The sequence below is a fragment of the Coregonus lavaretus genome, assembly GCF_964263955.1.
Source record: "Coregonus lavaretus genome assembly, chromosome: 6".
In the NCBI taxonomy this organism is placed as follows: domain Eukaryota; kingdom Metazoa; phylum Chordata; class Actinopteri; order Salmoniformes; family Salmonidae; genus Coregonus; species Coregonus lavaretus.
Genome location: NC_139993.1, coordinates 60,706,439 through 60,728,046, shown reverse-complemented (window position 1 = coordinate 60,728,046; position 21,608 = coordinate 60,706,439). Strand labels below are relative to the sequence as shown.

The window sequence follows — 21,608 nt, the reverse complement described above, 5'->3', positions numbered from 1 at the left end:
GAGAAATGACACCCTGATATAGTTCTGTGATCTGTGAAACAGTTCTGTTAATCACTGAGGCATTGTGTGTTTGTGTGTTCTTTTTCTTTAGAATTTTCAAATAAACTTGACGTGTTTTATGATTAATAGTGATGTTGTGCTTGTACTATTTTGGACACACTGTCCTCAGGCTCCAGCTTTATGTTGTATGTTGATCGTATTAAAACAAAGAAAACATTCTGAAGTTGTTGTTTTTAAGTTATATATACCATGATTTTTCCGGTCCGGCCCACTTGGGAATAGATTTTCCTCCATGTGGCCCCTGAGCTAAAATGAGTTTGACACCCCTGGTGTAAAGGAAAGAATGAATGGGGCCATGTATCGTGAGATTTTGAGTGAAAACCTCCTTCCATCAGCAAGGGCATTGAAGATGAAACGTGGCTGGGTCTTTCAGCATGACAATGATCCCAAACACACCGCCCGGGCAACGAAGGAGTGGCTTCGTAAGAAGCATTTCAAGGTCCTGGAGTGGCCTAGCCAGTCTCCAGATCTCAACCCCATAGAAAATCTTTGGAGGGAGTTGAAAGTCCGTGTTGCCCAGCGACAGCCCCAAAACATCACTGCTCTAGAGGAGATCTGCATGGAGGAATGGGCCAAAATACCAGCAACAGTGTGTGAAAACCTTGTGAAGACTTACAGAAAACGTTTGCCCTGTGTCATTGCCAACAAAGGGTATATAACAAAGTATTGAGAAACTTTTGTTATTGACCAAATACTTATTTTCCACCATAATTTGCAAATAAATTCATTAAAAATCCTACAATGTGATTTTCTGGATTTCTTTTCCTCATTTTGTCTGTCATAGTTGACGTGTACCTATGATGAAAATTACAGGCCTCTCTCATCTTTTTAAGTGGGAGAACTTGCACAATTGGTGGCTGACTAAATACTTTTTACACCCACTGTATCTGGAGCATCAGCAATTGTGGGTTCGATTACAGGCTCAAAATGGCCAGAAACAAATAACTTTCTTCTGAAATTCGTCAGTCTATTCTTGTTCTGAGAAATGAAGGCTATTCCATGCGAGAAATTGCCAAGAAACTGAAGATATCGTACAACGCTGTGTACTACTCCCTTCATAGAACAGCGCAAACTAGCTCTAACCAGAATAGAAAGAGGAGTGGGAGGCCCCGGTGCACAACTGAGCAAGAGGACAAATACCTTAGAGTGTCTAGCAGCTTCATTAAATAGTACCCGCAAAACACCTGTCTCAACGTCAACAGTGAAGAGGCGATTCCGGGATGCTGACCTTCTAGGCAGAGTTGCAAAGAAAAAGCCATATCTCAGACTGCCCATCTTAATCTTTTCTTTTTATTGGCCAGTCTGAGATATGTATTTTTCTTTGTGGAGTAGTACAAGGACATTTCTAAGTGACCCCAAACTTTTGAATGGTAGTGTATGTATCCGATCCGATTCGGATCCGAGGTGGACCAGATCCGACCCAAAACATGTCCGAGCTGAGAGAAAATTGGATCCAAATTGGGTCTGGTCTGTATCCAACCCAAATGGATCCAAAAGAAAACAAATGCTACTTTATTGCCTCGCAAACCAGCTAAATTGTTGTGACTTGTCTGGCAGTGACCTTTGTGTTTGTTTTGGTTGTATCTAAAATAATTGATTTGTGGTCTACAGCTTAGTATTTTCATAATGACATCCCTATTAGTAGATGGAGAACATTATGAGGTTTTCAGAATGTTTTCCTTATTTCTGTTGACCAAATATTTGAGTAGAAGGATTTATTTTAATGTGATGATCATCGCATGTCAGACTGAGAGCAGGGAATAGTAGTCCCCTTTTGTCTGTAACCTAATATTCTGTAGGCCTATTATGTTACTGAGCAACATTACAATCTAGCCTATTTAACTGTTTTGATCAACATTGATTTAACAATTGGGATTTGTGGGTCTAGGTTAGTATTCCTGCTATAAATGGATGTAGAATATTTAGAGGTTTTCAGAGGTCTGTTCATTTTGTTTCGGTTGACCGAAATGTTTGAGATTTTTTTTGTGGTGATTTTAGACAAAATAAAATATCCAAATAAAATAGCAAAATAGCATACTAAATAGGAGAAGCATAAACAAATAAATTAGATAGCCTAAATAAACTAGTAAATTGAATAAATAAAACAATTACATTAAATAGCTCAGGTCTTGAAAATATGGCCAACCTTTTTCCCCTCTGTATAATGTGTATAGATGAGGATTTGCCTGTTGGTTTTTCCTCCCTGTCCTCCCTGGACTCCCTGGACTCCCTGTCCTCCCTGTCCTCCCTGTCCTCCCTGTCCTCCCTGGACTCCCTGGACTCCCTGTCCTCCCTGGACTCCCTGTCCTACCTGTCCTCCCTGGACTCCCTGGACTCCCTGTCCTCCCTGTCCTACCTGTCCTCCCTGGACTCCCTGTCCTCCCTGTCCTCCCTGTCCTCCCTGTCCTCCCTGTCCTACCTGTCCTCCCTGGACTCCCTGTCCTCCCTGGACTCCCTGTCCTCCCTGGACTCCCTGTCCTCCCTGTCCTACCTGGACTCCCTGGACTCCCTGTCCTCCCTGTACTCCCTGTACTCCCTGTCCTCCCTGGACTCCCTGTCCTCCCTGTCCTCCCTGTCCTACCTGTCCTACCTGTCCTCCCTGTCCTCCCTGTCCTCCCTGGACTCCCTGTCCTCCCTGGACTACCTGTCCTCCCTGTCCTCCCTGGACTCCCTGTCCTCCCTGTCCTCCCTGGACTCCCTGGACTCCCTGTCCTCCCTGTCCTCCCTGGACTCATTCTGTTTCTTCTTCACATCAGCAAAGAACGACTCAATGTTTCAGAAACTCATTTTTAATGTGATGATCATCGCGCGCCAGACTCAGAGCAGCGAATAGTAGTTCACGTTTGTCTGTAACCTAATATTCTGTAGACTTTGTAGAGTAGGGGCTATCACTCTTTTCCACTGCGTCCTCCTCCTATTCCACAACAAGTAGCCTATTTTACCCCGCGTCACGTGCAGTGGCTCTTTCAATAAAGAGAATATGGGATTTTGTCACAAAATGATATTGACATAAATGATTTGGTTTGGTGAAAGGGGGACCCCCTGACAGTCATTTAAGAGAATACAATCAAAAATGTGTGAAATTTGCATTTGTTGTTTAGGAACTAAACTCTTCAAATATTATTTCAGAGCCGGTCGGTATTTCACATATTTTCACACAGATCCGAGGCCCATGGCCACCGAGCGGGATCCGACCCGGGATCCGAGGGTTAACTACAAAATGTGGGATCCCGGATCTCATGTAATCAGGTTCGGATAGATCCGTGAAGACCTCTACTTTGAAAGTGGTTTCACATAACAGTTAGTAACACAGTCAAATTCAAACACTTTCCACTTTTAAAAGTTCCCAATCAGAATTCAACAATGGATGTTAATCAGATATGATAGGGTAACATTACAAAATATGATAAAAGGGGAACAAACACATTAACACACTATCACATTAACACGCTAACACACTAACACATTAACACATTAACACGCTAACACACTAACACGCTAACACGCTAATACATTAACACACTAACACACTAATACATTAACACACTATCACATTAACACGCTAACACACTAGTCTCTCTTCTTTCTCCCCTCTTCCTCAGACCTTCACCCTCTCCAACCCCTCCCCCCCTCTCTCTCTCTCGCTCATGCTCTCTCTCTCTCTCTCTCTCAGGGGCACATCAGTAAAGCCACTGAGGAGAAGATTCCCTATCTCTCTCTACTTTATCTTTCATTTCCTCTTCCTCTGGTCTAAGCCTCAGCATACACACACGGATAGGAAAGGTTTGTGTGTGTACAGTATGTGTGAGGTTTTCAAGAGGTTACTTCTCTCTGTGTATCCTGTTAAGAGAGATTAGGTAACTATGTTTGGATGTCACGCAGCAGTGCCACACAGCTCACCAGATGACTGGTAAACCCGCTCAGTACTTCCACCCACGGGTCTATTCCCGCCCAGTACTTACACACACACACACTTCTCTGACCAGTGACATAACTGTTGATGTTGGATGAATGAAGACAGGTAGTGAAAGGAGGACAAAAAACAGATTAAGGATGAAAAGACAGGAAATGTTTATTTGAAGACAGACATGTTTAAAGAAGACATGAAAGAACAGACAGAGATATGGACATAGAGACAGACAGACATACAGACAGACAGACAGACGAGACAGAGAGATGGACAGAAAGACAAGAGACAGACATATTTGTAGGTCTAGACAACAACAGGGAATGTGTGACAATGTTTAAAATGAATAAACGTTAGGTGTGATTCATTGCCTTCAAGGGCCTAAGGCCATCTCTGTAGCTACACAGTATCAGGACAGTACCGTCATCCTCAAGGAAAGCTACACCTCATACAGTATCAGGACAGTACCGTCATCCTCAAGGAAAGCTACACCTCACACAGTATCAGGACAGTACCGTCATCCTCAAGGAAAGCTACACCTCATACAGTATCAGGACAGTACCGTCATCCTCAAGGAAAGCTACACCTCATACAGTATCAGGACAGTACCGTCATCCTCAAGGAAAGCTACACCTCATACAGTATCAGGACAGTACCGTCATCCTCAAGGAAAGCTACACCTCACACCGTATCAGGACAGTACCGTCATCCTCAAGGAAAGCTACACCTCATACAGTATCAGGACAGTACCGTCATCCTCAAGGAAAGCTACACCTCATACAGTATCAGGACAGTACCGTCATCCTCAAGGAAAGCTACACCTCATACAGTATCAGGACAGTACCGTCATCCTCAAGGAAAGCTACACCTCATACAGTATCAGGACAGTACCGTCATCCTCAAGGAAAGCTACACCTCACACAGTATCAGGACAGTACCGTCATCCTCAAGGAAAGCTACACCTCACACAGTATCAGGACAGTACCGTCATCCTCAAGGAAAGCTACACCTCATACAGTATCAGGACAGTACCGTCATCCTCAAGGAAAGCTACACCTCATACAGTATCAGGACAGTACCGTCATCCTCAAGGAAAGCTACACCTCATACAGTATCAGGACAGTACCGTCATCCTCAAGGAAAGCTACACCTCACACAGTATCAGGACAGTACCGTCATCCTCAAGGAAAGCTACACCTCATACAGTATCAGGACAGTACCGTCATCCTCAAGGAAAGCTACACCTCATACAGTATCAGGACAGTACCTTCATCCTCAAGGAAAGCTACACCTCATACAGTATCAGGACAGTACCGTCATCCTCAAGGAAAGCTACACCTCACACAGTATCAGGACAGTACCGTCATCCTCAAGGAAAGCTACACCTCATACAGTATCAGGACAGTACCGTCATCCTCAAGGACACCTCATACAGTATCAGGACAGTACCGTCATCCTCAAGGAAAGCTCATACAGTATCAGGACAGTACCCTCATCCTCAAGGAAAGCTACACCTCATACAGTATCAGGACAGTACCGTCATCCTCAATGACACCTCATACAGTATCAGGACAGTACCGTCATCCTCAAGGAAAGCTCATACAGTATCAGGACAGTTCCCTCATCCTCAAGGAAAGCTACACCTCATACAGTATCAGGACAGTACCGTCATCCTCAAGGAAAGCTACACCTCATACAGTATCAGGACAGTACCGTCATCCTCAAGGAAAGCTACACCTCACACAGTATCAGGACAGTACCGTCATCCTCAAGGAATACAAAAGTATAAATGAACACGAGGCTGACCAGATATTGTAAGTGAGATTAATCTCAGAAAATACTCGATACTTTTCCAAAAGTGCAAATGTTGTTCTATAAGAAATAACATTTCTTTCGGAAATTGTGCTTATACACTGACTAGCCTGTGCAATCGCAAAACCAGTGTCTTATTTTACGTTTGGTCCATTTGGAAAATAACCTTTATTACAGTTTCTGTATAGCCTAGTCTAATGTACATTATAAACCGGGTGGTTCGAGCCCTGAATGCTGATAGGCTGAAAGCCGTGATATATCAGACCGTATACCACAGGTATGACAAAAAACATATTTTTACTGCTCTAATTACGTTGGTAACCAGTTTATAATAGCAATAAGGCACCTCGGGGGTTTGTGATATATGGTCAATATACCACGATTAAGGGTTGCGTTGTGTCGTGCATAAGAACAGCCCTTATCCGTGGTATTTTGGCCATATACCACACCTCCTCGGGCCTTATTGCTTAAATATAATGCTACCTGAGCTGTGTTAGTTTAGTGTCATCGCCCAAAGGATATTCATAATGCCATATCCAACAGAGAGCATATTCAAAAATCACACAACTTTATAAAAAAACATGCTGCCTATAGAAATTAAGGCACAATAACAGCTCTGTGCTCTTTTCAGAAAAGGAAAATAAATCCATTTAAATTTAGCTCACCTGAACAATATATATAACATAATTAAACCTATAACTAAGTCAGAGACATTCAGTCTGGTCCGCGGCTCCAATTTGTAATTGGCCCAGTTTAGGAACAACCCCTATTGTTTCTTAAAGACTCCTGTCTAAAGCTAAATCAAGTACATAGTGGTCAGCTGTCACGGCCGGATTTAACCCCTTAAAACCCGGTTAAGAGAATCCTCTCTGGGAACCCTAGTGGGACTAAAAGACAGTCATATTTAACAGTACGCACACACTGTTTTTCATTGGACAGGCATTTAACAACGAAACACCCACCAGCATAAGTCTCAAGCTTACACCACAAGCTACAGACACGAACGAGCACACACACACTCTCTCTCTCCCTCAGTCGTCCTGCCCTCCCCAGTCGATCTCAGGGTCATCATCGAGTCGCAGGATAAGGTAGGAGAGTAGCTGGAAGAGGTTCTGCCAGAGCAGAACGGCCACGTAAAAGTAAATGTCGCTTACGTCGATCTGGCAATTGTCCCCGGCGAAGCTCATGTCACACACACAGTGGTACTTGTTGATGAGGTTTCGGCAGTAGCCCCCGTTCAGGCAGGGGTTGGACTTGCACTCATCGACCTCCTGCTCACAGCTACAGAGTACAGAGACAGAGAGACAAAGACACAGAAACGGACAGAGACGGACAGAGACAGAGACAGAGAGACAGAGAGAGACACAGAGACAGAGACAGAGAGAGACAGACAGAGACAGAGAGGGTCAGAAAAACAGACAACATCATGTGGTCTGTGTGTATGTTTTACAAAGTTCACCTATATTCTGGGTATATTTTCTTACTTTCTCTCCCCTCCCATCTACCCCTTCCTCCTTTCTCTTACCGGTGCCCTGTGAAGCCGGGTAGACAGTCACAGGACAGGTCTCTCTCGGTGCAGTTCCCTGCGTTGAAGCAGGTGTAGTTTCTGGTTTCATCTCCACAGACGGACACTGGCAGCTTGGGCCGACTGAGGAGAAAACCCAACCACATACAGGACAAACCATCACACAGGCACACTTCTCTAAAGGGAGTGAATGTGTGTGTGTGTGTGTGTGTGTGTGTGTGTGTGTGTGTGTGTGAGAGAGAGATGGGGATAAGAACGGGTATCGTGGTTGAGGGGCGGGTGTCGTGGTTGAGGGGCGGGCATCGTGGTTGAGGGACGGGCGTCGCCCAGGAGTGACAATGTGGGGCCGGGGTTTACCGTCTACTAATACCTGTGTGTGAACTAGGGGGAGTGGGACGTACTGTCTGTCACCCCACTGGGAGACTAAGGGGTTTAGGGGACGATCAGGATAATGAGATTTAGACCCCCAACTGCTCTAAACTACAGGACATTAAACCACTACTGTAGGAATTTAAAACATCATGGACTCAGTCCTGCTCTATGGGACTTACAACATCCGGTATGGAGGCTGGTTGATATGGCAACGAAGACTAGCAAATAATAAAAACAACTTACACCTTCCTGTTGACTACTATGTACCATGGAATTTCCTCAATACGATCACTAGAGAGAGAGAGAGAGAGAGAGAGAGAGAGAGAGAGAGAGAGAGAGAGAGAGAGAGAGAGAGAGAGAGAGTTGAAAGTGCGTGTGAGAGAGAGTGTGTTTATACAAGATAAATGAATGGAGGAATTCCCTCGATGATGCTCCGAGACGAATGAAAGATGAGAGGCAGTAGCACTGAACCACCAGGGAACTGATTACACAGTACACTATGGCAACACACTAGAGTCATAGCTATATGACGTTTAGTACAACAGACATGCAACAAGTCAAACACGCAGTTGGTGCATGGTTTCAGTGCCTCATACACATCTGAACATTTAGAAGATCTCCTTTTCCTTACTGTGTTGTAAGGGAGTCCCGCTGGAGTACTGTCCTGCATTGAGATGCTTTGATTTAGCTTTTATCTCATTGAAATGTACAAGTTGCAGAATCCATGTTTTCAAAACATGAAATATTGTTTCAACTGCTAGTTATTAAAGTCTATTTGTAGACTTCATACTTAATATTTTTCTAACTGTGTTTAAACTCAAAGGGACTTTAACTTTGGAATAAAAGCTTTACAGACAAAAATAACATAAAAGCAATTATCAATTTGGTGAAACATTTTCAGGATGAGGTGATGGTGATGTTTATTGCTTTGTATAAAAATAAATATGACATTTCATTCCCTTCCTGACCCCACTCATGTGACTCACTTGCAGTAAGGTCCGGTGTAGTTCTCAGCACACAGACAAGCGTACTTGTCCACTCCATGTAGACACGTCCCTCCATGAGCACATAGATGGTTCTCACACACATCCACTTCCTCCTCACAGTTCATCCCGGTGTAGCCAAACTCACAGGAACACTCGTATGCCAGCCCCTGAACGCTGCAGTTGCCATGGATACAGGGGTTGGAGGCGCAGGTGTCTGTGTTGAGCTCACAGCGGCGTCCGGTCCAGCCCTCCTCACAGCTACAGTTGAACAGGTTCCAGAGGTCCTGGCAGCTGCCCCCGTTCACACATGGGCTAGGCTGGCACACCGGGCCTCCACTGCACCCGCCCCTGGGCGGGCTGGGGGACGTTCGCAGGAACTGCTCCTCCTGAGTCCGGGGCAGGTTGACCTCTGAGGGGCTATAGTAAGGCAGCGCGATGCCCCCTACCTCCACGGTGCCCAGGCACCCCACTAGGCTCCAGCCAGCCTCGGGCCCCAGCCCCCCCAGCAGGATGTCCACCTCCTCCCTGAGGAAGTCCAGGTTGCCCCCTTCGCTGCTGGAGGTCCCTGCCTCCTCCGCCTCCTCATCCAGCACCAGGGTCCAGCGGGAGGCCTCTGCCCAGGGGGTGACCATGAAGAGGTGGACGCTGTGCCACTCCCCGTCGCTGACCCCCCTCCGACTGCTCAGGGACACTGTGGAGGAGCCCTCCCCCACACCGCTCTGGAGCTCAAGGAAGAGAAGGCCATCCTGCACAGACACCGTCACAAACTCTGGCCCACGCTCGGCGTGCAAGATGGCGGCGTGGCGTTTACGGGTACGCATGCTGAGGGAGATACTGGCTAGGCTGCGTTGGATACGGCCGTTACTGCGGTAAGACAGCACACTGCTGTCGTCAAGGAAAGTGGCGTTGGAAAAGCCTGGGAAAGAGAAGGGATGTAAATATGTGGTCATTTAAAAAAGGCTTTAATCTTCAACCATGTGATGGAATACAGACCATAGAATACAAGTAGTGATAAAGAATAAATATTAACAAATAAACAGAAAATCAACCACAACAGGATTGATATGATGAAGGTACGTGTGCTGGGTATACACAACAATACTGTATAGTCCGCTTGTGAAGTGACGGTGTTGTTTCTGTCCTTATTCCAGGACAGCTAATCACAGGGGTGACAGGGCAGACAGACAGCCATGTAAATCATCACTAATCCAACCACAGGTTAATCTGGTCTAATCCCAGTCCCACCTCACGGACGGGCGGCCGGGTGGGCTGACGGGCGGACTGACGGGCGACAGATTTAATGCAGAATGACTTACACTCGTATCCCTGGCTGAGGATGTGGCACTCTGCCTGTGCGGGGCAAGGGGACAGCTCACACCACTTGACCTCCTCACAGCGCCGCCCTGCAGTGCTGGGGGGGCAGGTGCAGGTGAAGTCGTCCCACATGGAGTAGCACATCCCCCCGTTCTGACACGGGTTCCTCTGGGAGAAGAACAACAAATACGGTTGATTATTATTTTATTATAAATAAAGCAGAGACGGACATTCAGGTCATCTTGTATTATTCATAAATGCTCATGTCTGACTTACTTGGTGAGTAAGAGAGCACAATATCAGTTGTGTTAATATAGCTAGTAGTTTACTGCACACTTAGCATTGAGAAGGCATGAATAGAGAAAACATCTCTGTTGTCCCACTATACACAATTCATACACTGAGTTTACAAAACATTCTTCCCATGACATAGACTGACCAGGCGAATCCCGGTGAAAGCTATGATCCCTTATTGATGTCAATAAGGGGCGGCAGGTAGCTTAGTGGTTAAGAGCGTTGTGCCAGTAATCGAAAGGTCGCTGGTTCTAATCCCCGAGCCGACTAGATGAAAAATCTGTCGATGTGCCTTTGAGCAAGACGCTTAACCCTAATTGCTTAACCCTAATTACAGTGTAGATGAAGGGCAGGAGACAGGTTAAAAAATGATTTTTAAGCCTTGAGACAATTGATAAATGGATTGTGTATGTGTGCCATTCAAAGGGTGAATGGGCAAGACAAAAAATGTAAGTGCCATTGAATGGGGTATGATAGTAGGTGCCAGGTGCACCGGTTTGTGTGAAGAACCAAGAACTGGGGGGTGCAACTCAATATTAGGAAGGCGTTCTTAATGTTTGGTCAGTGTAGTATCACACATAGGGATTTGGGATGGTGATAGAGAGGGAGATGGAGGACACCAAGCCAAAGGCCTATGTTCTTAAACAGAGTCAAATAATCTAACCCTAACCCTGACTCTAACTGACTCTGACTAACTCTGACTCTGACCCCCTGACCCTAACTCTGACCCTAACTCCGACCCTAATCTAAACAGTTGGCAGTATTCTTATCGGTCCTTATTCTCTACTGTTCTTCTTTGTATTGTTAATCAACTTCTCTACTTGACCTTAAGTACATCACAGCACTCCTGTTTAACAGCCTTACCATTAAACACCATTTAATTTCATTGTGTGGGATTGGTGACGTTCATGCCTTTCCAAGGCAATGATGAGGAGTGAGATAATGAATACTGAGAAGGGATGAGCAGGGGCAAGACTGGGGCAAGACAGGAGCAAGACAGGTGCAACACTGGGGCAAGACAGGAGCAAGACAGGGGCAAGACTGGGGCAAGACTGGTAAAGCATGGCTGGGATAGGCAAGGGTGGCACAGGGCAGTGTGCAGAGCAGGCAAAGACAGGGCAGGACTGGGTATGGCATGGGCAAAGGACAGGGTAGGTCAGATAAAAGAGTGGGGACAGAGTAGGTCAGATTAAACACAGGGGACAGAGTTGGACAGATTAAACACAGGGGACAGAGTTGGACAGATGAAAGACAGGGGACAGGGTAAGACAGATGAAAGACAGGGGACAGGGTAAGACAGATGAAAGACAGGGGACAGAGTAGGACAGATGAAAGACAGGGGACAGGGTAAGACAGATGAAAGACAGGGGACAGAGTAGGACAGATGAAAGACAGGGGACAGAGTTGGACAGATGAAAGACAGGGGACAGGGTAAGACAGATGAAAGACAGGGGACAGGGTAAGACAGATGAAAGACAGGGGACAGAGTAGGACAGATGAAAGACAGGGGACAGAGTTGGACAGATGAAAGACAGGGGACAGGGTAAGACAGATGAAAGACAGGGGACAGAGTAGGACAGATGAAAGACATGGGACAGGGTAAGACAGATGAAAGACAGGGGACAGAGTAGGACAGATGAAAGACAGGGGACAGATGAAAGACAGGGGACAGATGAAAGACAGGGGACAGAGTAGGACAGATGAAAGACAGGGGACAGATGAAAGACAGGGGACAGAGTAGGACAGATGAAAGACAGGGGACAGAGTTGGACAGATTAAAGACAGGGGACAGATGAAAGACAGGGGACAGAGTAGGACAGATGAAAGACAGGGGACAGAGTAGGACAGATGAAAGACAGGGGACAGAGTAGGAGAGATGAAAGACAGGGAACAGGGTAAGACAGATGAAAGACAGGGGACAGATGAAAGACAGGGGACAGGGGACAGATGAAAGACAGGGGACAGAGTAGGACAGATGAAAGACAGGGGACAGAGTAGGACAGATGAAAGACAGGGGACAGAGTAGGACAGATGAAAGACATGGGACAGAGTAGGACAGATGAAAGACAGGGGACAGGGTAAGACAGATGAAAGGTTGGACAGTTGAAAGACAGGGGACAGAGTAGGACATATGAAAGACAGGGGACATAGTAGGACAGATGAAAGACAGGGGACAGAGTAGGACAGATGAAAGACAGTGGACAGAGTAGGACAGATGAAAGACAGGGGACAGAGTAGGACAGATGAAAGACAGGGGACAGGGTAGGACAGATGAAAGACAGGGGACAGGGTAGGACAGATGAAAGACAGGGGACAGAGTTTTGACAGGGAGGGGCAGGTGTAGAGAGTATTAAGGACTGCTCAGTCCACTCACACTACAGGAGTCGTCCCCAGTGCAGCCCGCCGTGACGTTAGCCATGAGCTCCAGAGGATATGACGTCACCGGGGTGTCCAGCCTGAAGAACTGCAGTCTCTCTCCGTTGATCCTCAGGTCCTGGATACAGCCTTTAAAGTAGCCCCCGAACGCTGCTGATGCCTTCTGCTCCACCAGACCCCCAACATACACCACATCCCCCATCTGACTGTCCACCGTCCTGACCTCCACCGAGCCTTGCTTCTGGTTGGCCACGTACAGGACCATAAGCTCACGGTCAACCACCACGCTCACAAAGTGGATGTCTCCGTCGTTGACCGCACTCTCACTGGTCAAGGTCTCAAAGTTATGGAGCTGAACTCTAACCCGTCCCTCGTCCAGCCACAGGCGCAGGTATTGGCTGGTGCTATTGACGAGCACCAATAAGAGGCCAGCATGGCGCCGTGTGCGCAGGAAGAGGGAGACGGTGATGTCACTTCCTGGGTAGTCTGTGATGGTGAAGACGGCATAGCTCTGAGAGTCCTCATTGCCGAAACGGGCCGTCACGTACTCTACAGAGAGAGACAGGGTTAGGGTTATGATTGTGTTATTATAAACAGGGTTTTGATGATTGTGTTAATATAAACAGGGTTATGATGATTGTGTTAATATAAACAGGGTTATGATGATTGTGTTAATATAAACAGGGTTATGATGATTGTGTTATTATAAACAGGGTTATGATGATTGTGTTATTATAAACAGGGTTATGATGATTGTGTTAATATAAACAGGGTTATGATGATTGTGTTATTATAAACAGGGTTATGATGATTGTGTTAATATAAACAGGGTTATGATGATTGTGTTATTATAAACAGGGTTATGATGATTGTGTTATTATAAACAGGGTTATGATGATTGTGTTATTATAAACAGGGTTATGATGATTGTGTTAATATAAACAGGGTTATGATGATTGTGTTATTATAAACAGGGTTATGATGATTGTGTTATTATAAACAGGGTTATGATGATTGTGTTATTATAAACAGGGTTATGATGATTGTGTTATTATAAACAGGGTTATGATGATTGTGTTATTATAAACAGGGTTATGATGATTGTGTTATTTTAACATATTGAGGTGGAGTGTGGAGGGTGTGAATAAAAATGATGTATTTGTTTTGTGTGACAAAAAGGCTAGATAGAACTTGTAGTGGTATGACTTTCTCTACTGTCCAAGAAGACTATGTTAGTGTGTGGTAAGCAGCCAGTAGCCCATATGCTCCCATGTTGCAACATCAGCACTTTCCTCTGGCTGGCTGGCTGGCTGGCTGGCTGACTGGCTGACTGGCTGGCTGGCTGGCTGGCTGACTGGCTGGCTGGTTGGTTGGCTGACTGGCTGGTTGGTTGGTTGGCTGACTGGCTGGCTAGCTGGTTGGTTGACTGGCTGGCTAGCTGGTTGGTTGGTTGGTTGGTTGGCTGACTGGCTAGCTGGTTGGTTGGTCATCGTGGGGCAGACTGGGCCAGATGACACACACTGATACAGATACATGAAGCCCAGAGGACACTCATCTAAGGCTGTGTTTACACAGGCAGACCAATTCGGATCTTTTGCCCAATTATTAAAACCAATTAGTGAAAAGAAGATCAGAATTGGCCTGCCTGTGTAAACGCAGCCAAATGCACTCACATGCAAAGACACACGTACACATATGCACACACACACCTGTGCATGCACGCACACACAGAATGGCATGTTTGTGATCTGTAGGCATTTGAGAAGAAAGGGCTTGAATTTTCCATACACAGCCAGGGCCGGCCCTAGTCTTTTGGGGGCCCTAAGCGAGATTTGGTTTTCATGTTAATTCCCTGCAATTCTGCACATTTTACAATGAGTATAGAAAATATAGCAAATATAAAGACATCTTTCTGCAATTCTACACATTTACCATCGGGTGGAGAGAACATTTTGCCATTTTAAAGCTAATTTCCTGCAATTCTTCACATTTTGCTATTAGGTGAAGAGAAGATTATGCAGTTTCAAAGCTAATTTCATTCAATTCCACATATTTGCCATTGGGCAGGGAGAACATTTTTGCAGCTTTAAAGTACATTTCCTACAAGTCCACATATATTCTGCCATTCTAAACATTTTATCATGATTTATGCCATGTTCATACGATATCTGGGTGAGAGTGACTAACAAAATTAAATGGGGGCCCCCCTGAAGGTTAGGGCCCCCTGGGCATGTGCCCTGCGTGCACGGTCGGTAATTCGGCCATGATTACTACAAGGTTTAGATAGCTGGCTAGACTAACTTGCCTAGTAATTTACAGATGATTGTTTTTAGCTGACATGGGCTAATGGAGTGACTTTCAGTGACTGACATAACAGGAAAACTGCTGATTGCACCTTGTGTATTCTACTATCCTAAGTCTCAACAGTACATTTTTGGTGAGGGGCCCTAAGCGACCGCGTATGTAGCTTATGCCCGTCACTGCAGCCAGGTTAGCTGTAGTTCAAATCTAGATCTAGATGTGTGTAGCGTTTGTGTTTCTGTGTGTCTTTCCTTAAGGTACTGTCAGATTATTACTAATCTGCTTTGATGGCAACTGGCTAATAATATCTCTCTCAGAAAACAAAGAGCTGAAATGACTTGCCTGGGTCTAATGTATACTCTGTACTGTCATTTGTGTGACTCTATGATTGCAAATCAATGTATGTTTGTATTGTGTAAGTATTGTAAGTCCTTACAAGGCATCCTTACATGGCACTGCATTACCTCATCGTTTCCAACAGAGATTTCCTCCCTCCCTCCTTTAATCCATTTATCCTTTCAGGGAGCTGATCTCTGAATGTGACTTCTGACTGCTCTGCTCTGCTCTACTCTGTTCTACAGTCTCTCTGTTATGTAGGCCTACATAGGGCTGTGGCGTTCACGAAATTTCATCAGCCGTGAATTGTCAAGCAAATAACTGTCGGTCTCACAATAATTGACCGTTAATTAACATAAACACATTTAGCATCTCCTGGCTTCCACACATAGCCTACAAGTCACTGATGCAGACCTTTGGAACATCTACATTTTAAAAGGTCTAATAAATCCATGTAATATAGCCTACACCTTTACAATAAATCCATGATTTATTTTAGACAGGTCTAAAGAAGCATGATATGAAGAAAATGTAGTCTATTTCAGAAGAACAGAATAGCATACTCTGAGTTGTCCTTATGTTAGGTCCTGGTCTGGCTATGCCAAATGGCTGTGGGATACACTAGTTCATTTAGCAGACAAGATTTGCTTAGAATTCCAATATATAATGGCATTATTTTATAGTATGAAGAATACAATTGAACAAAGCTGAATAAAATAGAGGATATTTTCTCCAAACGATTTGAGGGAGTGCACACATGCGGCTATTCTTTGTTGAGCGGTTAACAAAGAAATAGGTACTCCTATATTCTTAATTTTGAGTTATTAATGTAACTTTAGTTGTTCTACAAACGTTGGGCTATATGTTTAGATTTTTTATACATTGTAAGGCTGCATGATGCGACTCTAATGATAATTTGAAAAAGGTTGCTTGAAAGGCATGAGCTCTGCTTTGTTCTTTTGCGCAGGATGTACACACTTCATCAGTCTCTCATTCACAATTCGACAAGCACTTGATAATGCCTCAAATTTCACGGCGGCATCCCCTTTGTGTGACCGTAATGCACCCCAAAAAAATCCATGCCTTTTACGGCCAGTGGCAGTTGTGCCTTTCTCCCTGAGTGCTGTGTGCTCCAAAGCACCCCTCACTCACATGGCTCTCCATCACGTGATCAAGTCTTTCTCACAGGCTACAAGTGAAGACAGACACATCGGGGACGCAACTGCATGCGTCCTTATCCAATTCCGAGGTGCATATTGAAGATATTGGAAGAACTGTCCACATTTACTTTTCGTCAGCCAACAAGATGAGTAGGCCTAACGAACAGCAAAAGCACTAGCCTATGTCAATCTACTATCCTCCATAGTACAAAAGTTGACCTATTCTATTCTGTGTGAGAAAGAAATATTCCAAACATAGTCTGGGACAGTTGTGGGATGCGATAGATCCCAAATTAATACAACCACTAGCATCAAAAAACATTTTTTACGCAATGTGGCTGACGCAACAGATCAGAACGTTTAGCTTAAAATGTGGATTAAACTATTAGGTTATTTCTTCACATTATAAGTGCAGCAATGTGCACGCGGCAGTAGGCTATAAGCCAAATGTTCCATTAGCGGGAAAACACCATTATCAAAAGTGACTGCAAAGTAATGCTTTTATTATAAAGGTGCATTTTTATGGTGAAAATTATCTTCCCCAAACTTAAAGATCATGCGCTGCTTATGTATGCCAGTTAGGCTCTACACCCGTTGTAAAGCGGATTAATGTGCTTAATTTTAAGAAGTTATTTGGCCACATTAGTTGTGATACAAACCTCATCAAAACAAATAGGCCTATGGGCTAGGCTACATGAGGTGTGCGACTATGATTCGAAAAAGTAGCCAAAAAAAGGCATTGTCTCTTGCCTTACGCTGGGCATTATTTACAAGTGATAATATATAATTCACAAGTGATAGGCTAATATTGTCACCCATCAGACTATTCTTGATTTAATCTTGTCTTTACATATACTAAGTAATATATGTGTGAAATTTGTTTTGATTTAGAATGGACCATTATCATGCACCTGTCTCGAAACAGGTTCAGGGGGACAATTACATGTCATCGATGCACTTAAATAGCGAATGGAGGACGCTTTTCCCCTGGTTCATTTTCATGCCAGCCAGGTAGGCTATACTCCTGTTGTAAAGATAAGCAATGTGCTTAATATTAGGAATGTTGAGGAATAAATATAGTAGGCCTAGCCTATAGAAAGCTGATGGGATCCAATTGCATAGCCTATAGTAATGTTGCGCAACATGAGCTCATATGGGCTCTCATTAAGTGTTTGATTAGATTTTCAATGACATTTGCATTGATGTCAGAGTGATTAGAGGGACAATAGAGTGCTGAGTACCAGGTAGTTAGCAAGTTTGGTTGGCTACTAATGACCATCAGCAGCATCAGAGCTTGGAGAAGCCTAATTACCGTGACTAAACGGTCACGTGGAATTTGACTGCCTTCATGACTCGTGACCGCCGGTGTGGTGGTAAAACGGTCACCGCAACAGCCCTAGGCCTACTAAGGATGTTCTATTCAATACATTTGAGCATGGGTATGTAGGTATGTATGGTTCTGGTGAAGGCCATTGATGAAGGCCACTGATGAAGGCCTAAACGTCAAGCTTTTAATAGTTGCTTAAATGAAATAATATGTTTTAATGGTGAGCGAGCGCTGCACCTTGTTCCTTTTAAATTATGATAAATTTTTCTGTTTGCACCTCGACTCACGTTGGTTGAGTGCCCTACACTTCTTCCCATACAGTGGGGAAAAAAGTATTTAGTCAGCCACCAATTGTGCAAGTTCTCCCACTTAAAAAGATGAGAGAGGCCTGTAATTGTCATCATAGGTACACGTCAACTATGACAGACAAAAAATCCAGAAAATCACATTGTAGGATTTTTAATGAATTTATTTGCAAATTATGGTGGAAAATAAGTATTTGGTCACCTACAAACAAGCAAGATTTCTGGCTCTCACAGACCTGTAACTTCTTCTTTAAGAGGCTCCTCTGTCCTCCACTCGTTACCTGTATTAATGGCACCTGTTTGAACTTGTTATCAGTATAAAAGACACCTGTCCACAACCTCAAACAGTCACACTCCAAACTCCACTATGGCCAAGACCAAAGAGCTGTCAAAGGACACCAGAAACAAAATTGTAGACCTGCACCAGGCTGGGAAGACTGAATCTGCAATAGGTAAGCAGCTTGGTTTGAAGAAATCAACTGTAGGAGCAATTATTAGGAAATGGAAGACATACAAGACCACTGATAATCTCCCTCGATCTGGGGCTCCACGCAAGATCTCACCCCGTGGGGTCAAAATGATCACAAGAACGGTGAGCAAAAATCCCAGAACCAAACGGGGGGACCTAGTGAATGACCTGCAGAGAGCTGGGACCAAAGTAACAAAGCCTACCAACAGTAGGCGCAGTGGTCTAAGGCACTGCATCGCAGTGTTAACTGTGCCACCAGAGATCCTGGTTCGAATCCAGGCTCTGTCGCAGCCGGCCGCGACCGGGAGACTCATGGGCGGCGCACAATTGGCCCAGCGTCGTCCAGGGTAGGGGAGGGAATGGCCGGCAGGGATGTAGCTCAGTTGATAGAGCATGGCGTTTGCAACGCCAGGGTTGTGGGTTTGATTCCCACGGGGGGCCAGTATAAAAAAAAAAAAAAAAAAAAAAAAAAGATCTATTCACTAACTGTAAGTCGCTCTGGATAAGAGCGTCTGCTAAATGACTAAAATGTAAATGTAAACAGTAACACACTACGCCGCCAGGGACTCAAATCCTGCAGTGCCAGACGTGTCCCCCTGCTTAAGCCAGTACATGTCCAGGCCCGTCTGAAGTTTGCTAGAGTGCATTTGGATGATCCAGAAGAGGATTGGGAGAATGTCATATGGTCAGATGAAACCAAAATAGAACTTTTTGGTAAAAACTCAACTCGTCGTGTTTGGAGGACAAAGAATGCTGAGTTGCATCCAAAGAACACCATACCTACTGTGAAGCATGGGGGTGGAAACATCATGCTTTGGGGCTGTTTTTCTGCAAAGGGACCAGGACGACTGATCCGTGTAAAGGAAAGAATGAATGGGGCCATGTATCGTGAGATTGAGTGAAAACCTCCTTCCACCAGCAAAGCCATTAAAGATGAAACGTGGCTGGGTCTTTCAGCATGACAATGATCCCAAACACACCGCCCGGGCAACGAAGGAGTGGCTTCGTAAGAAGCATTTCAAGGTCCTGGAGTGGCCTAGCCAGTCTCCAGATCTCAACCCCATAGAAAATCTTTGGAGGGAGTTGAAAGTCCGTGTTGCCCAGCGACAGCCCCAAAACATCACTGCTCTAGAGGAGATCTGCATGGAGGAATGGGCCAAAATACCAGCAACAGTGTGTGAAAACCTTGTGAAGACTTACAGAAAATGTTTGACCTGTGTCATTGCCAACAAAGGGTATATAACAAAGTATTGAGAAACTTTTGTTATTGACCAAATACTTATTTTCCACCATAATTTGCAAATAAATTCATAAAAAATCCTACAATGTGATTTTCTGGATTTTTTTTCCTCATTTTGTCTGTCATAGTTGACGTGTACCTATGATGAAAATTACAGGCCTCTCTCATATTTCTAAGTAGGAGAACTTGCACAATTGGTGGCTGACTAAATACTTTTTTTCCCCACTGTATGTATCTCTGTACATAGATCCCATACCTTTTCCTCAGCACCCCTATCCATTCTTACCGTCAGCACAGTCGTGACCTTCGTATGGCCGGGGGCACCGGCACTGGTAGCTCTGCCACAGGTTGATGCACTGTCCTCTGTTCTGACAGGGGTTGTCCTGGCATCTGTCCCTGTGGCTGCAGCCTGCAGTCACGTTCACTGCCGAGTCGCTCAGCCACTCCTCCGGAACCAACAGCTGGGAGTCCACAAACACGTCCCGCAGACAGCCAATGAAGGCCGGGACCGGAACCAGGGCCCCGCCTGCCTCCACCACCCCGCCGATGAAAGTGTTCTGGAGGGGAGACTCTGGAGAGTTCACCCCAGCCAGGGTGCCTTCGACCCGGGCTTCCCTCTCACAGTCCTGCTCCTGACAGACCCCACCATCCAGGAGCCTGAGGCTGAGCAGGCCGTCCCCCAGCACGGCCTTCACAGAGTGCCACTCCCCATCAGTCACGTTAAGGGGGAGCTCCAGGGTCTGCCTAAGCTGCAGGGCCTCTCCCTCGACCCCACCCCCAGCCGAGGCCTCCCTCCTGAGGCTGAGTGTCAGCTGGCCCCCCAGCAGCTCCAGACCCAGGACCAGCCCTCCACTGCCCCGCTGGAAGAGCACGGCCTTGGGCAGCACTGTCCGGAAGCTCAGGGTGATGTCGCACGAGGCCTCCGCGGCCACCAGTGGGCTCTGCAACAGCAAGTAGCCGCTCCGCTCGAAGGAGAAGACTGTGGGGGTCTGGCAGAGAGGCCCGGTGTGGCCCGGGGGGCAGAGGCAGGAGTAGCCATGATGCCCGTCACTCAGGAAGGGAGAGCAGGAGCCCTGGTTTAGACACTCGTGGCCCTCACAGCCCACCATAGCCTCACTGCAGTTCTGTCCCCCGTACAGGAACTCATCTTGGTTCTGCGGAAAGCAGTGGCACACATAGCCCCCCACAAGGCTCTCACACTGACCCCCGTTCTCACAAGGGCTGGGGTCGCACTCGTCCACTACCTCCTCACAAAGGGTACCTGGAAGAGAAGGGACACTGGAGGATGACGTGGGTCAATCATACTACGATTGGTAGAACTTAGTCTGTGGAGGAAATTAAATTACGTTATTAACTTTTTCTCTAACAGCTGGTACCAGACATGAAATATTCACTCTTCACCTTTCCTGTTTACATATAATATGCCATTTAGCAGACGCTTTTATCCAAAGCGATTTACAGTCATGTGTGCATACATTTTTACGTATGGGTGGTCCCGGAGATCGAACCCACTACCCTGGCGTTACAGGCGCCATGCTCTACCAATTGAGCTACAGAGGATCACCACATATATTGCATTACCCATCTCATATGTATATACTGTATTCTATACTATCTATTGCATCTTAGCCTATGCCACTCTGATAATGACATTGGTCATCCATATATTTATATATTCTTATTCCATTCCTTTACTTAGATTTCTGTGTATTAGATATCTGTTTTGGAACTGTTAGATATTACTTGCTAGATATTGCTGCACTGTCAGAAATAGAAGCACAAGCATTTCACTACACTCGCAATAACATCTGCTAAGCATGTGTA

General features: G+C 45.4%; 1 protein-coding gene across 1 annotated transcript in view; it reads right to left on the bottom strand.

Annotated features, from left to right (window-relative positions):
* crb1 (crumbs cell polarity complex component 1) overlaps positions 1 to 21,608 on the bottom strand; it is a gene marked incomplete at both ends in the record, with an annotated part of 50,394 nt that overhangs the window by 8,089 nt on the left and 20,697 nt on the right. Inside the window, 7 exons of the mRNA XM_084163674.1 lie at positions 6,934 to 7,060; positions 7,305 to 7,427; positions 7,920 to 7,967; positions 8,663 to 9,578; positions 9,979 to 10,144; positions 12,645 to 13,195; positions 20,071 to 21,045. Of these exons, the coding sequence (XP_084019800.1) occupies positions 6,934 to 7,060; positions 7,305 to 7,427; positions 7,920 to 7,967; positions 8,663 to 9,578; positions 9,979 to 10,144; positions 12,645 to 13,195; positions 20,071 to 21,045 (2,906 nt within the window). The remainder of the gene's footprint in view (positions 1 to 6,933; positions 7,061 to 7,304; positions 7,428 to 7,919; positions 7,968 to 8,662; positions 9,579 to 9,978; positions 10,145 to 12,644; positions 13,196 to 20,070; positions 21,046 to 21,608) is intronic.